The 12014-nt window shown below is 43.1% G+C and overlaps 1 protein-coding gene across 1 annotated transcript in view; it reads left to right on the top strand.

The window, feature by feature from the left end:
• Nucleotides 1-9458, top strand: part of Lekr1 (leucine, glutamate and lysine rich 1) — a 185636-nt gene extending 176178 nt beyond the window's left edge. The window contains exon 13 of the mRNA XM_052180402.1: nucleotides 9045-9458. Coding sequence (XP_052036362.1) covers nucleotides 9045-9458 — 414 coding nt within the window. The remainder of the gene's footprint in view (nucleotides 1-9044) is intronic.
• Nucleotides 9459-12014: the final 2556 nt, after the last annotated feature.

Raw genomic sequence — 12014 nt, 5'->3', positions numbered from 1 at the left:
TCTATCAATGGTGATTGAGAGTTTTGCTGGGTATAGTAATCTTGGCTGGCATTTGTGTTCTCTTAGAGTCTGTATGAGATCTGCCCAGGATCTTCTAGTTTTCATGGTCTCTGCTGAGAAGTCTGGTGTAATTCTGATAGGTCTTCCTTTATATGTTACTTGCCCTTTTCTCTTACTGCCTTTAATATTCTTTCTTTGTTTAGTACATTTGGGGTTTTAATTATTATGTAATGGGAGGTATTTCTGTTCTGGTCCAGTCTGTTTGGAGTTCTGTAGGCTTCTTGTATATTCATGGGCAACTCTCTCTTTAGATTAGGGAAGTTTTCTTCCATACTTTTGTTGAAGATATTTGCTTGCCCTTTAAGTTGTAAATCTTCACTCTCATCTATACCTATAATCCTTAGGTTTGGTCTTCTCATTGTGCCCTGGATTTCCTGGATGTTTTGGGTTACAAGCTTTTTGCATTTTGCATTTTCTTTCACTGTTGAGTCAATGGTTTTTATGGTATCTTCCACACCTGAGATTCTTTCTTCTATCTCTTATATTCTGTTGTTGATATTTGCATCTATGACCCCTGATTTCTTCCCAAGGTTTTCTATCTCCAAAGTTGTCTTCCTTTGTGATTTCTTAGTTGTTTCTAGTTCTGTTTTTAGAAACTGGATGTTTTTGCTCAGTTCCTTCATTTGTTTGTGTTTTCTTGTATTTCTTTAATCAATTTTTGTGTCTCCTCTTTCATGAATTCTGCCTGTTGACTCAAATTCTCCTGCATTTCTTTAAGTGTTTTTTGTGTTTCCTCTTTATTGGCTTCTATCTTTTGACCCATATTCTCCTAAATTTCTTTAAATGATTTTTGTGTTTCCACTGTAAGGGCTTCTAACTTAGTCATGTTCCCCTATATTTCTTTAAGAGATTTATTTATGTCTTTTTTGTGTTCCTCTAACAGCATCATGACCAGTGATTTTTAAATCCAAATCTTGTTTTTCTGGTGTGTTGGGGTATCTAGGACTTGCTGTTTTTGGAGAACTGGCTTCAGATGCTGCCATATTGCCTTGATTTCTGTTAGTAACATTTCTGCGTTTGCCTTTTGCCATCTGGTTATCTCTGGTATTAGTTGGTCCTGCTGTCACTGGCTGGTTCTTGGACCTCCTGTGGGCCTTTAAGGCTAATTCCATACCCTTAGATGACTGGGTTTCCCCTGTCGCAGATTGATGATGTGCTGCCCTACTCTTGGGTGCCGTTGGAGCCCTAGTGTGCCTTGTCCCAAGCAATGCTATACTCGGGTTGTCTCTGTGTACCTGGTGTTGCCTGTCTGGTCCAGTAGTGAAGATGGTGGATGCCGTGAGGACCCCCTCCAAGCATTGATCACTCTGTAGGACAATTGACCCAGGACAGGGCTTGCTGCTGGATTTCAAATGCTCTGCTGAATCTGGTTCTCGAATGCCCCACTTCTACCGAATAACCTGTTCCTGTCCGTTCTCGAGAGAGTATCAGGAAGTAGGATCTTCCCCGTGTCAGATGTGGCACAGGTCTACCATATCTGATGGAAAGAAGCAGTGGCGATTAACCTGCTCCTGCTGGTTCTCTAGAGAGTATCAGGAAGTGGTATCTTCCTCATGTCAGATGTGGCACAGGTCTCTGGCTGAGCTGGCTGCTTGACCACAGGAGCCAAGATGGTGGGGACCTTGGACCAGGGCTCCCTTTAACCATGGGACTCCCTGCTGGTCAGATGTTCCCCTGCAGGATATGTGCCCAGGCAGCTGTAGAGCTGCCCGGCTCCCTCGTGTGGAAGAAACCCAGGCAGGCTGTGTCCTGAGCAATCCTTCACTCTGGTGTCCTCTGCATACCTGGCTGAGCTGGCTGCTTTATCACAAAAGCCAAGATGGTGGTGACCTCAGACCAGTGCTCCCTGCAGGTCAGACGCTTCCATGAAGGATACATGTCCAGACAGCTGTAGAGCTGCCCAGCTACCATGCAGAAGGAACCCAGGCAGGTTGCGTCCCAAGCGATACCCCACTCAGGTGTTCCCTGCGAACCCAGATGAGTTGGCTGCTTGGCCACAGTAGCTGGGTCTATTCAGCCTTTTATTGATAATTTTTTATTTATTCCATTCAGTACAAGAGATTATAAGATGGCTGGAGCAGCAGCTGAAGGCTCAGATCTCGATCCACAAGCAGGAAGTAGAAAGAGACATAGGGAATGCACAAGTCTTTAGAAACCTCAAAGCCTGCCCCCAGAGACACATCATCTCCAGGGCCACACCTCCTAATCCTTCCCAGACAATTCCACCAACTAGAAACCACGTATTCAAACATGAGTCTACATGGCATCTTTTCATCTCACCCTCTGGAGGTGATGTTAGCAAAACTAAACATGAAGGGTGGATTTCTCTACAGATCAGAGAGCTAAGGAGAGCTCATCTCACGTGGCTCCTAGTTAAGACAGATTTTAGTTTTAAAAATACGGACTCTGTGCCTGGAGAAGTCCATGGCTCAGCAGTGAAAAGCCAAGGTTGTTCCTCCAGATGATCTGGGTCAATGCACAGCACTCAAATGGCAGCTCACACCTGCCTGTAACTCCAGTTCCAGGGGATCTCATGCCTCTTTTGACTTCTGAGGACTCCTACACACATGTAGTGCACAGACATACACTAAAAACAAAATAAAATATGAACTTCTTAAACATAAAAAGATATTAGGTTAGTGTAAAAATAGTCATGGCTTATTACTTGTGGGGAGAAACTATTGTTCATAAAATAAAACTAATGAAAGAATTCAGTAGACTAAGAAAACTTAGTAGACTAGAAGTTTTCCATCATAGGTTACTAACATATCACCTCAAGTTAAATAATGAGAACTGAAATGTAAGTGAATATCTAAGTCTATTTCTCTGGCTAAACATGCCAAAGAACAGAATATGCTTATAAAATAGGAAATGAGCCAATGAAAGTAGTAGAGTTTATGAGCAGAAAGTATGTGAGCTGTAAATAAAGTCATATGAAGCGGAAAGTTCTGTGTGTTTTTCATCATGTTCTTCCAGCACTTTAAGTTCCTCGGATTCTGGAGAATTAAAAGCTATAATTACTTGAAGAAAGAAATACTATTAGACTAAAGATAAGTTAGTGCCCTCCTAAGGAGGCGAGTGAAGGTCAGGGAGTCCTGTGCTCTCTCAAGAGGCCAGAGAGTGAGTGGAATTTGTTTTCAACTGTAGGAAAGGTTAAGGAGGAAAGTGCAGCCTTCCTCAGTGTAGTGCCTTGAGAAGTGACACAGTAACATAAGGCAGGACAGTGGGAAGAAGTAACTCACAAGACAGAGATGGAAAACAAAAGCACCAGAAATGTGAAGTTAAACAAGACTCCAGAAAGTTTTTACTGGGAAAGGACACACACGCACTAAAAAAGTAGAACACCAAAAACAAAAGCAACAACAGGAAGTTAATGTTAGCAAGAAGCACATTGTCATTAACACCAAATTCAAATGAGATGTACTTTTGGTCACAATGATTCCTCCCTCATGTAAATTCCACGGGGATCCTTTTAAGACAGTGTAGCCCAATATAAGGGGTGTCATGATGAGCTTGGGATTTAGAGAAAGAGTGTAATTGTTTAAAGTGGATCCAAAGGAAAACAGTCAACTTAATCTTTTTGTTTGAAGACCATAGAAAAGAGAGTAAGAGGGACAGAGTTTTCAAATTCTGCAGTTCTTGTGGCCCGTCTAATGGGTAGTTTAAAAAGTTTGAAAGTAGAGAACAGTAGTCCTGGTTAAACATGGAGAAGTCCATGGAGAATGGAATGGCTGTGTTTGTCTTTACCTCATGTTACTGCCACGAAATAAAAAGTGAAACCTAGTACCCATTATCAGTGAGGGGATCCCAAAGAAGAAACCTAATTACATGAAACTACAGGGAGGTTCAGAAAAGAGAGACACAAAACACCTCTGAAGATGGGATCAAAGTGTGGAGCCCAAAATAGGACTGATTGAGAGTAAAAGGAGCAAATTGATTTTTAGGGAGACACAGTCCCTCAGTGTCACTACCTACCTACCTACCTAGAAAGACACATGACATGTTCTATCCAGCAGAATGAGAAAGACACTGTGTGTGAAAACACATCAGGGCAAAGAATAGAACAAGAGCTATAGGGAGCAAGTGGGAGATAGCCAGTCCTTGTCATAAACTCCTTTCCCACAGTCCAGACAACCAGGAACGTAGAAGAACCCATGTGTGCTGGCCATCGGAGTATCTAAGACAGTGGCTATATCCATGTCCTGTCTACCAGTCCAGAAATGTGCTAGCCAATAACCCTGCACACGCACGTGCACGCACACGCGTGCACACACACACACATGTGCCCCACACACGCACACACATCACGTGTCATTTGGGAACTCATTCTTTAATCATAAACAGCCAAAGACCACACAATATTTTAGAACTGTCTCTAATGTGAAGGACAAAATTCTGCAATAAATGAATACATAATTAGTCCAGCCAGTCATCACCAACTGTGTTGACTTGCAGTGTTTTCCTTCTTAGAGCATTCAAATGTCAAAATTGTGGCTGAAGGGTTGCCAGTCTGTATTTGCGTCAACACACCTGTTTTTATTGTGAGGTTGCTTTGCCTCAGCATCCTGTGTTTTCTTTTGCTTAAGAAACAATAAAAGAAAGTGTAAATTAAAGCTATGTGCTACAAACTTGGGAGAATGTGCCTCCAAATTGTTAGCACAGTAGAGACCTGTGGGGAGTCAGAAGAACAGAGCAGGGTTCATATGGAACCTTCTAAAATGCTGGGATCACGGATAATCTTAAACCTTCTGATACCTAAAACTGCTTCTAAATATGAAACCTGCTTCACAAAGCATTCATGTGGGAAAATTTGATAAAACTTGGTGATGATGGATTTATGGAAACCTATAAGGCAGAAATTTATGAATACATAGCATTTGGAAGCACAAATGGCTTATTTTCAAAAGGGATTGTCTTCATTTGGGAATATGTATTTACTTCAAATGCATATGTAATTGATATACAAAAAAATGGCATGTTCCTCCCTGGTAATTCTACATAGGAGAATAAGAAACCCAAGTGTAGTCAGTAAGCTATCCATCAAGTGATTCTCAAGCCTGAGACATGAAATTACGTCTGTCAGCTTCTCTTTCAGAGAGCAAAGCTTCTAAGGATCGTGCTTAGGCCTGGCTGGCTGACAGCGGGGACAGATGAGCTGAGAACCCAAGAATTTGGCTACGGAGCATGCGCAGATGTGGGCTCAGCAAGGGCATCTCTACTTGTCAAGAAGGAAGGAGATGTCAGGACAGTGACATGTTGGGAAGAAATACGGAGACATTGCTTTGTTTCACTTAGTTAATGGTGACAAGATATTAAAATTGTATTGTTGATTTAGAAGAGAAAATCCTAAATAATGTATGTTTTAGGCTCTTCTCCCTCATCTTGAAAATCTGGCTCTTGAAGACCATTATTCTGAGGGATTTTGTTATTTCTATGACTTTTATTCTGAGAAGCTTACAATAGTTGGTTTTATTGCGTTTGCAAGCATGAGTATATAATGTTAATACTTCTTCCTGACATCCATCTTGTTTCCTAAAATTGTATTTGGTTTCTCATTCCTAGTTTACGGAAAAAGCCATTTCCATTGTTCTGCAGAGTTGGGCTGACTGGCTGGCTGGAGGGCGGGGCGCATCCTTTGCTAACTCTTACTCTTCTGTCTAGTTACAACACCTTGTCCACAGAACCACCTCAGTTGCCCCCTTTCTCCTACCCAGTTGGCTGGACACCACTTTCCTGAGTTCTATCTGGTTAGAGCTGGTAGAAACTGTGTCCTCTATCATCTTGTGACTGGTCAGGACCCCGTTAGTGTAAACCATGAACAAGACCATCTATCTGTGCCTCTTCTTCAAGGAAAACTTCCTTCCTGGCATCCCCCACTTCTGCCCCCGCTGTGCCAAATACAACTGATTCAGAACCACGGCATCCAGGAGTCTCACCTTCACAATAATCAGGCCACTCAGCAAAGCCTTCCCTTGCTTCTCTGAAAATATTCATTTGTTTCTAAGGGTAAAAATGACAACAAATATAAACCAGTCACTCATACCTTTCAAAATGTGGGGAATTGGTCACTTTTAATATTAGGAAGTTTAAGTACATGTTGAGCTAATTTACATTTTAATCTTTTACCTACAGACTCAGTGGGAGTGCAATTAAGCAATTAATTATTTTAAGTCTAATTGAAGCAGTCTTTTGTCTGAGGCAGCTGTAGACAGAGCTCAACTCCAAAGGATAGGCCTTAGGGCCAGAGCAGTGATTCTCACTTCGCTAGGCCACACTAAGCCAGGGCTCAGGACAGAACCTCCTCTGTGAAAACTTTTTGAGTGTCTGCTATCATACTGTTTCCCACCTTGCCCCTGGCCCCGCCCTGCAGTGCCTTTCACAAAGCTGGCCTGGTGAGCTTCTTTCCATGCCAACGTGGCCGTGCCAGTGCCCTGCTTGAAATATCTGCCGTGATCCAGCTGGCCCTCTCAGAGCCAAGTAAGATCTCCAGCAAAAACACACTGCCAAGGCTCTTCTTATCTGACCGGCTCACTTCCTCCCACCTCAGTGCTGATCTCCTCTCCCGTGTCTGCAAGCTGAGTCTTCTGGCAGCCATGGTCCATCCCTGGATGTGTGTCTCTTGCTGCCCCCTCTGCCTGGGAACCCCTCCTTGCCTTCTTTATCTGGTGCGTGTCTACCATTCCATTCTGTTGCAATCCAGTACTAATTACTTGACCACACTATGGTAAAATAGTCATTTTACTTCAGGCACGCTCCAAACAGTGGCCTCACTGGTCATTCTCCTGTTGGCTGGTGATTTCCAGCCTCATCAAGCTTACATCTATCTTCACATTACTCAGTAAAAATACATATTAAAAGCCTGCCACAGCCAGGTGTAGTAACACATGTATGTGTGCCTTTGGTGTCGGCGTTTGGAAGGCAGAGGCAGAAAAAGAGAGAGAGAGAGAGAGAAAGACAGAGACAGAGAGGCAGAGAAGCAGAGGGTAATCTCTGTGAGTCTGAGGCCAGCCTGGTCTACAGAGTGAGTTTCAGAACAGCTAGGGCTGATACATAGTACGATTCTGTCTCAAAACCAAACCACCCACCAACCGCCAGACAGACACAGCCCTCTGGCCTAATTTCTGAAAACAAGGCAACCTCGGCCATGATTCTCCTCACACATGATGGAATTTTCCACTAACGTGTCTGCTGTGTCACATCCACGTCTTCTCACTGTGCCTGGTACACTTCGCTCCTCAAACAGCAATCTCCTAAACTTCCCAATATTCTGTTTCCATATTTTATACTACAAATGAAGAAATTTTAACATCTAAACTATTTGTTGGGCAAAACGGCGATGTAGTATTTATTTAGGAGAGGACAGAGAAAATGAGGGTATGAGGATATCCACCCAAGAAATCAGTGTTTTGGCACAGGTGAAAGCCCCAACTGTGGATCCTGCCTTCAGTTCCAAGGCCCACTTGGTTTGGGAAATAATAAGAAGAGAATTAATGCTTTGTTCAGAAAGCTAATAGTGTGAAGAATGAGTTGCAGAGGGGCTCGCCTCAGCTGAGACAGTCAGCAGCCCTCTCCCGCCCCCCACCCACTGATCTTCCTCTCGGCTGGACTGTGGCCAGGAGGAATTGGAACAAGCAAGCTGAGACCTCGCCGGCTGGCTCCGCCCTCCCCTCGCCGGCTGGGTCCGCTGGCTCTGCCCCACCCCACACTGCGGCTGCACCTGCTGCTGAGGACGCCTTTCTATTCGCTCCACCTTTCCAGCCCCCTTGCCACTGGCCCGAAGCCATTTTCTAAGGGACTTACTTGCCTTGGGTGTGTTTTCTGTAGAGTATTACTTTCCTTTAAGGCTCAAATTCAAGTGCAGTAAGTTGATTAGATCTTATTTTTCTCTAATAAGTGCCCCTGCCATCTCCATCTCTTGACTTTTCAGATTATACACCTGTTACTCCTGAATACCCGTGTGTGTGTGTGTGTGTGTGTGTGTGTGTGTGTGTGTGTGTAAAAACTGACTTTTCAAAATTTTCTTAAACTGAGGTATTTTATACTAATTAATTGAAAACAACTTAAATTTGATTACTTCTATATATTTTGCCAGCTTTTTGCCTGTATAAATAATGCATATACATATAGCTAAATATAGATGTAGATAGTATTCTACATAGAAATAAATACTGTAAATAGATAAAAATGCAGTCGGCTCCTTTCTAAAAGAGAGGTCAAGTTAATAGAGTTTAGAATTCTTGGGAAAATCAGATGAAAATATCTTAGCAGTTCCTTTCTCATTGATGTCCTAGACATGAAATGTGAATGCCTACAATATTAATGAAGTACACCCCTCACACGGGCACAGGGCTAGGAGGCAGCAGGCCTCAGCCACCTCAAGGCCGAGTTGCTCTCAACAGGTTATGTAACAGACCATGGTGGCTTCTGGGTCTTTCTATGGTGAACATGTCAGGAGCAGTAAACGTAATGATTCTAACACAGCACCGTATCAATCAATCTTCCTTCTTAGTGGTTTGATACTTCCCCAGCCCTGACTTCCAACCAGTATTTAGGGGTAGTTGAGAGCCAGGGGACAAAGCTACACATGCCAGTAGTTTCCAATTCCTCTAAAAATTAAAAACAAGCAGAAGCAAACAATAGAACAATGACCTTTAAAAAAAAATGGGTATGGGGACCATGTGTGTATGCAGTGTAAATACAGACGAGGACCTTTGTTTGACCCAGTCCCACCATACCATCTACGGAACCCCTGGACGGTCGTTCCACCTCACCTCCAAAGGGCAAGGGCTGAGCTAAACGTTCTCTTAGCATCCTTCCCAGCCCCACCCTCTATTTTTCATTTCTCAGTCTCATGGGGTAGAATATTAAAAAGACAGAGAATACAGCCTCTGACCTGCAGCTCAGCTCTGATTTAAATTGTCAGTAACGCTTCACTTACATAAACTGTTTAAAGCCAGGGGTGCTTTTTCCTCATCTCTTTTCAGAACACTTTTCTCCAGGAAACGGTGCGCAGAGAGTGTGAAGAACGCTTTGAACTGACGGAGGCTTTGAGTCAAGCCAAAGAAGAGCTCCTGGAGCTCAGGAGGGGCGGAGGAAACGGAGGAAATGTACTGTGTTCCCTCAATAAGGGGGCCCTAACCTACCCTGCCTCCGCAGTCAGTAATCACCGCGAGCTAAGCAGTGTGAGACAGAACTGTGGACGAGGCGCCGGCACGCCCAACCTGCGTGGACTGCCGAAACCCGCTGCTTCCCCAACCCCAGATAAGCTCAAGAAGGTCGGCTGCTCCGAACTGCCCGCCCTTGCCCAGGCATATCCTCCCAGGGGCCGAGCAATTTCAGTAAACGAGGCCAGGCAGAGGTTGACAGCCATCCTTCGCAGAAGGCTGAGTCAGCAGTGATCCTGCTTCAGGACGGCCCCACCCACGGTGCACACACCCTTTCACCCACCCACGGTGCACACACACACCCTTTCACAGCACGGCAGAGACTCGCTGTAACCGGGTACCAGGAAACAAAGTGTCTGTAGATATATTTAACAAGGAATGTACAAAGCTAGGAACCGTGAAGCCACGCTTTTCAAAGGACCTCAGAAACTGCAGCAGATAATGAAACTGGTACTCCCAGAGGTCTGATTCGTGTATGTATTTTATGCACTCCGAGTCTGGCCCTTAGAGACCACAGGGAAAAGCTGCTCAGCCTGGCGAGTCTGTCTCTTCCTCCCTCACTTCCATCTTTCAGCCTCCCCCCTTCCTCTTCTTCTTTTTCTACCATAGCAAGTGGACTATTGCCACAAAATAGATTATATTGGTTTTATGGTAGTTTTTTTTTCATTTGTTTATTGAACTAAATAGATGTAAGTATTCCAACTAGAAAAAGAAAGTCGTTAATTGATTTCCAAAGTCCTGAATTCAAATATTTGCAGAGCTAATAATCACCATCAAATGCTCAGAGTGCCTGGGTCAAAAGTAAGGAAAGCCTTTTAGAAGACCATCCGCTGTGAGGCTGGGACCTGCTACAAAAGAGAGTGCTTCCCATTCAGGGGAAAGTAATTTGAATCTTTAATTATGAATATCATTTTAGAAAGCGACACGACCATTTCAAAAATGGTCATTACAAAAATATTTCTTGGTGGCTATTTTCTCATTGAATACTTTTTGGTACACCACTGAGTTCTATTGAGCTTGTGTTCTCCAGCCATTGGGAAGAGAACTAACACAAGGTCACTTAGTAAAAAGAATATAAGGCTAATTTGGATTCAAAATTGATTACCCTTGGAAATGTGTAACTGATTAACAGTTTCTATTCTCAGTGTGAGAATGTAAAACAAGATATGCTATTTAAAGTTATCAAGCTTCTGGCTCATCTAGCTGATCTTACCTCAGGCTAACACTCATCTGTCTTTCCTCCATCCAATAGGACTGTATTTGTCTTTATAATGGTGTGTGGGGGGGATTAAATCTGATGTGCCATGGACATTAATAGGAATGCTAGTAACACGTGACTATAGCACATTTATCTGTTTGGCTGCAGCTTTGATGAGAGAAACCAACATCCTAACCACTGCATAGAAGTGTGTCGCTAAACAAAATCATGGTTATCTCCTGTCCTTTTAAGACTGTTTTAACCTTAAGATAATTCCACATTAGGTCCCTGGCTTCCTGGCTACTTTAGGTAAGACATCTTTGTGTTAAGGATTAGAATGCTTTCTGTTGTTTACAGAGGTGGCCACCCTTTGTAATGGCATTTCAAGAGAGCACAAACTACATAAGAGTGGCCCAGGGATTACCCTGACCTCTCTGCAGATAAGAAGCAGATGCAAAACTTGTGACCTGGCTGAAGGAGTGAATTTAGGGACAGGGGTGAACAAGAACCACTCACTCAATCCCAGTCTTTCCGGCCCTGAAAGCTTCCCAGGGCTCCACAGACTGCGGTCAACAGCACCTACACTGGAGTTAATCAGCAGTGTTCCTTGTTAAGTGCTCTGACTTTTCCAACTTGAGTTTGTATAAGAAGGAAAGTTGATTCAGGGAAGAATAGCTATAAAGTAACAAATGTCCTCTGCTAATTATATTTTTCTAGAGAACTCTAATAATATAAGTGTACATCTATTAAAATAAATGTTAATTGGTATTCCCCTTCCTTGATATCCCCTTCCTTGTATAATGCAGCAGGGACCACTGCACTAGATCTCCTTGTTGTAAACTTTTGTTTGCACGTTGAATTATAAATACCTGTGACATAAGGTAGATGGTAAAGTGAGCCAAGGCCCAGGCTATCTTGGGCAGCGATCTCTGTCATCAGGATCGACATGCTTTTTCACTGTTTTGCAATTTCAGTTCAATTCCCCTTGCAGAAGTCACAGACACACAAAGGGTTTATTTTTACTGGGAATACCGGTCAGTAAGAAAAGTTACATGTAAGCTTTTCTAAAGGGATAGGAGGACTACCATTGCAAAACATGGTTTCTTAGTTTGTTGATACACTCTTGCTTTACAATGAATAACTCTGTAACTCAGAATGAAACGTTGTTTGCCATGAGGCCTTGTTATATGCTACAAAGATACTAAACAAAGATACTATGAGAGACTATCATGAAAGAAAATGGTCATGAGAGCTAGGAAATGGGGAAAGGGGAAAGGGAAAAAAGACATATATCCTCAAGAATTGTATAGTAGGGGCCAAGAACAAAGTATTTGCAGGCACAAAACAGAAAGGAGTATTGACCAAAGAGTTGAGAGCAAAGTAGTGAAGGAATCCTAGAGGAATCAGGGATGTTTTAAAACAGAATTGGTCTATTCGGCAAGTCTTCAAAAAGAAGAGTAGAATTGTACAGGGGAAAAAAGGGTATTTTAGGTAGAGAAGTTTGTAAATGGAGGTGCAGACATAGGAATCATCTGAGCATTTGATGAGGGGGAGTTAGCAGCAGCCTGAATCCCAGGTAAGCTGACTTCATT

Source organism: Apodemus sylvaticus, chromosome 4 (assembly GCF_947179515.1).
Source record: "Apodemus sylvaticus chromosome 4, mApoSyl1.1, whole genome shotgun sequence".
NCBI lineage: Eukaryota > Metazoa > Chordata > Mammalia > Rodentia > Muridae > Apodemus > Apodemus sylvaticus.
This window is presented reverse-complemented; position numbering and strand designations above follow the sequence as displayed.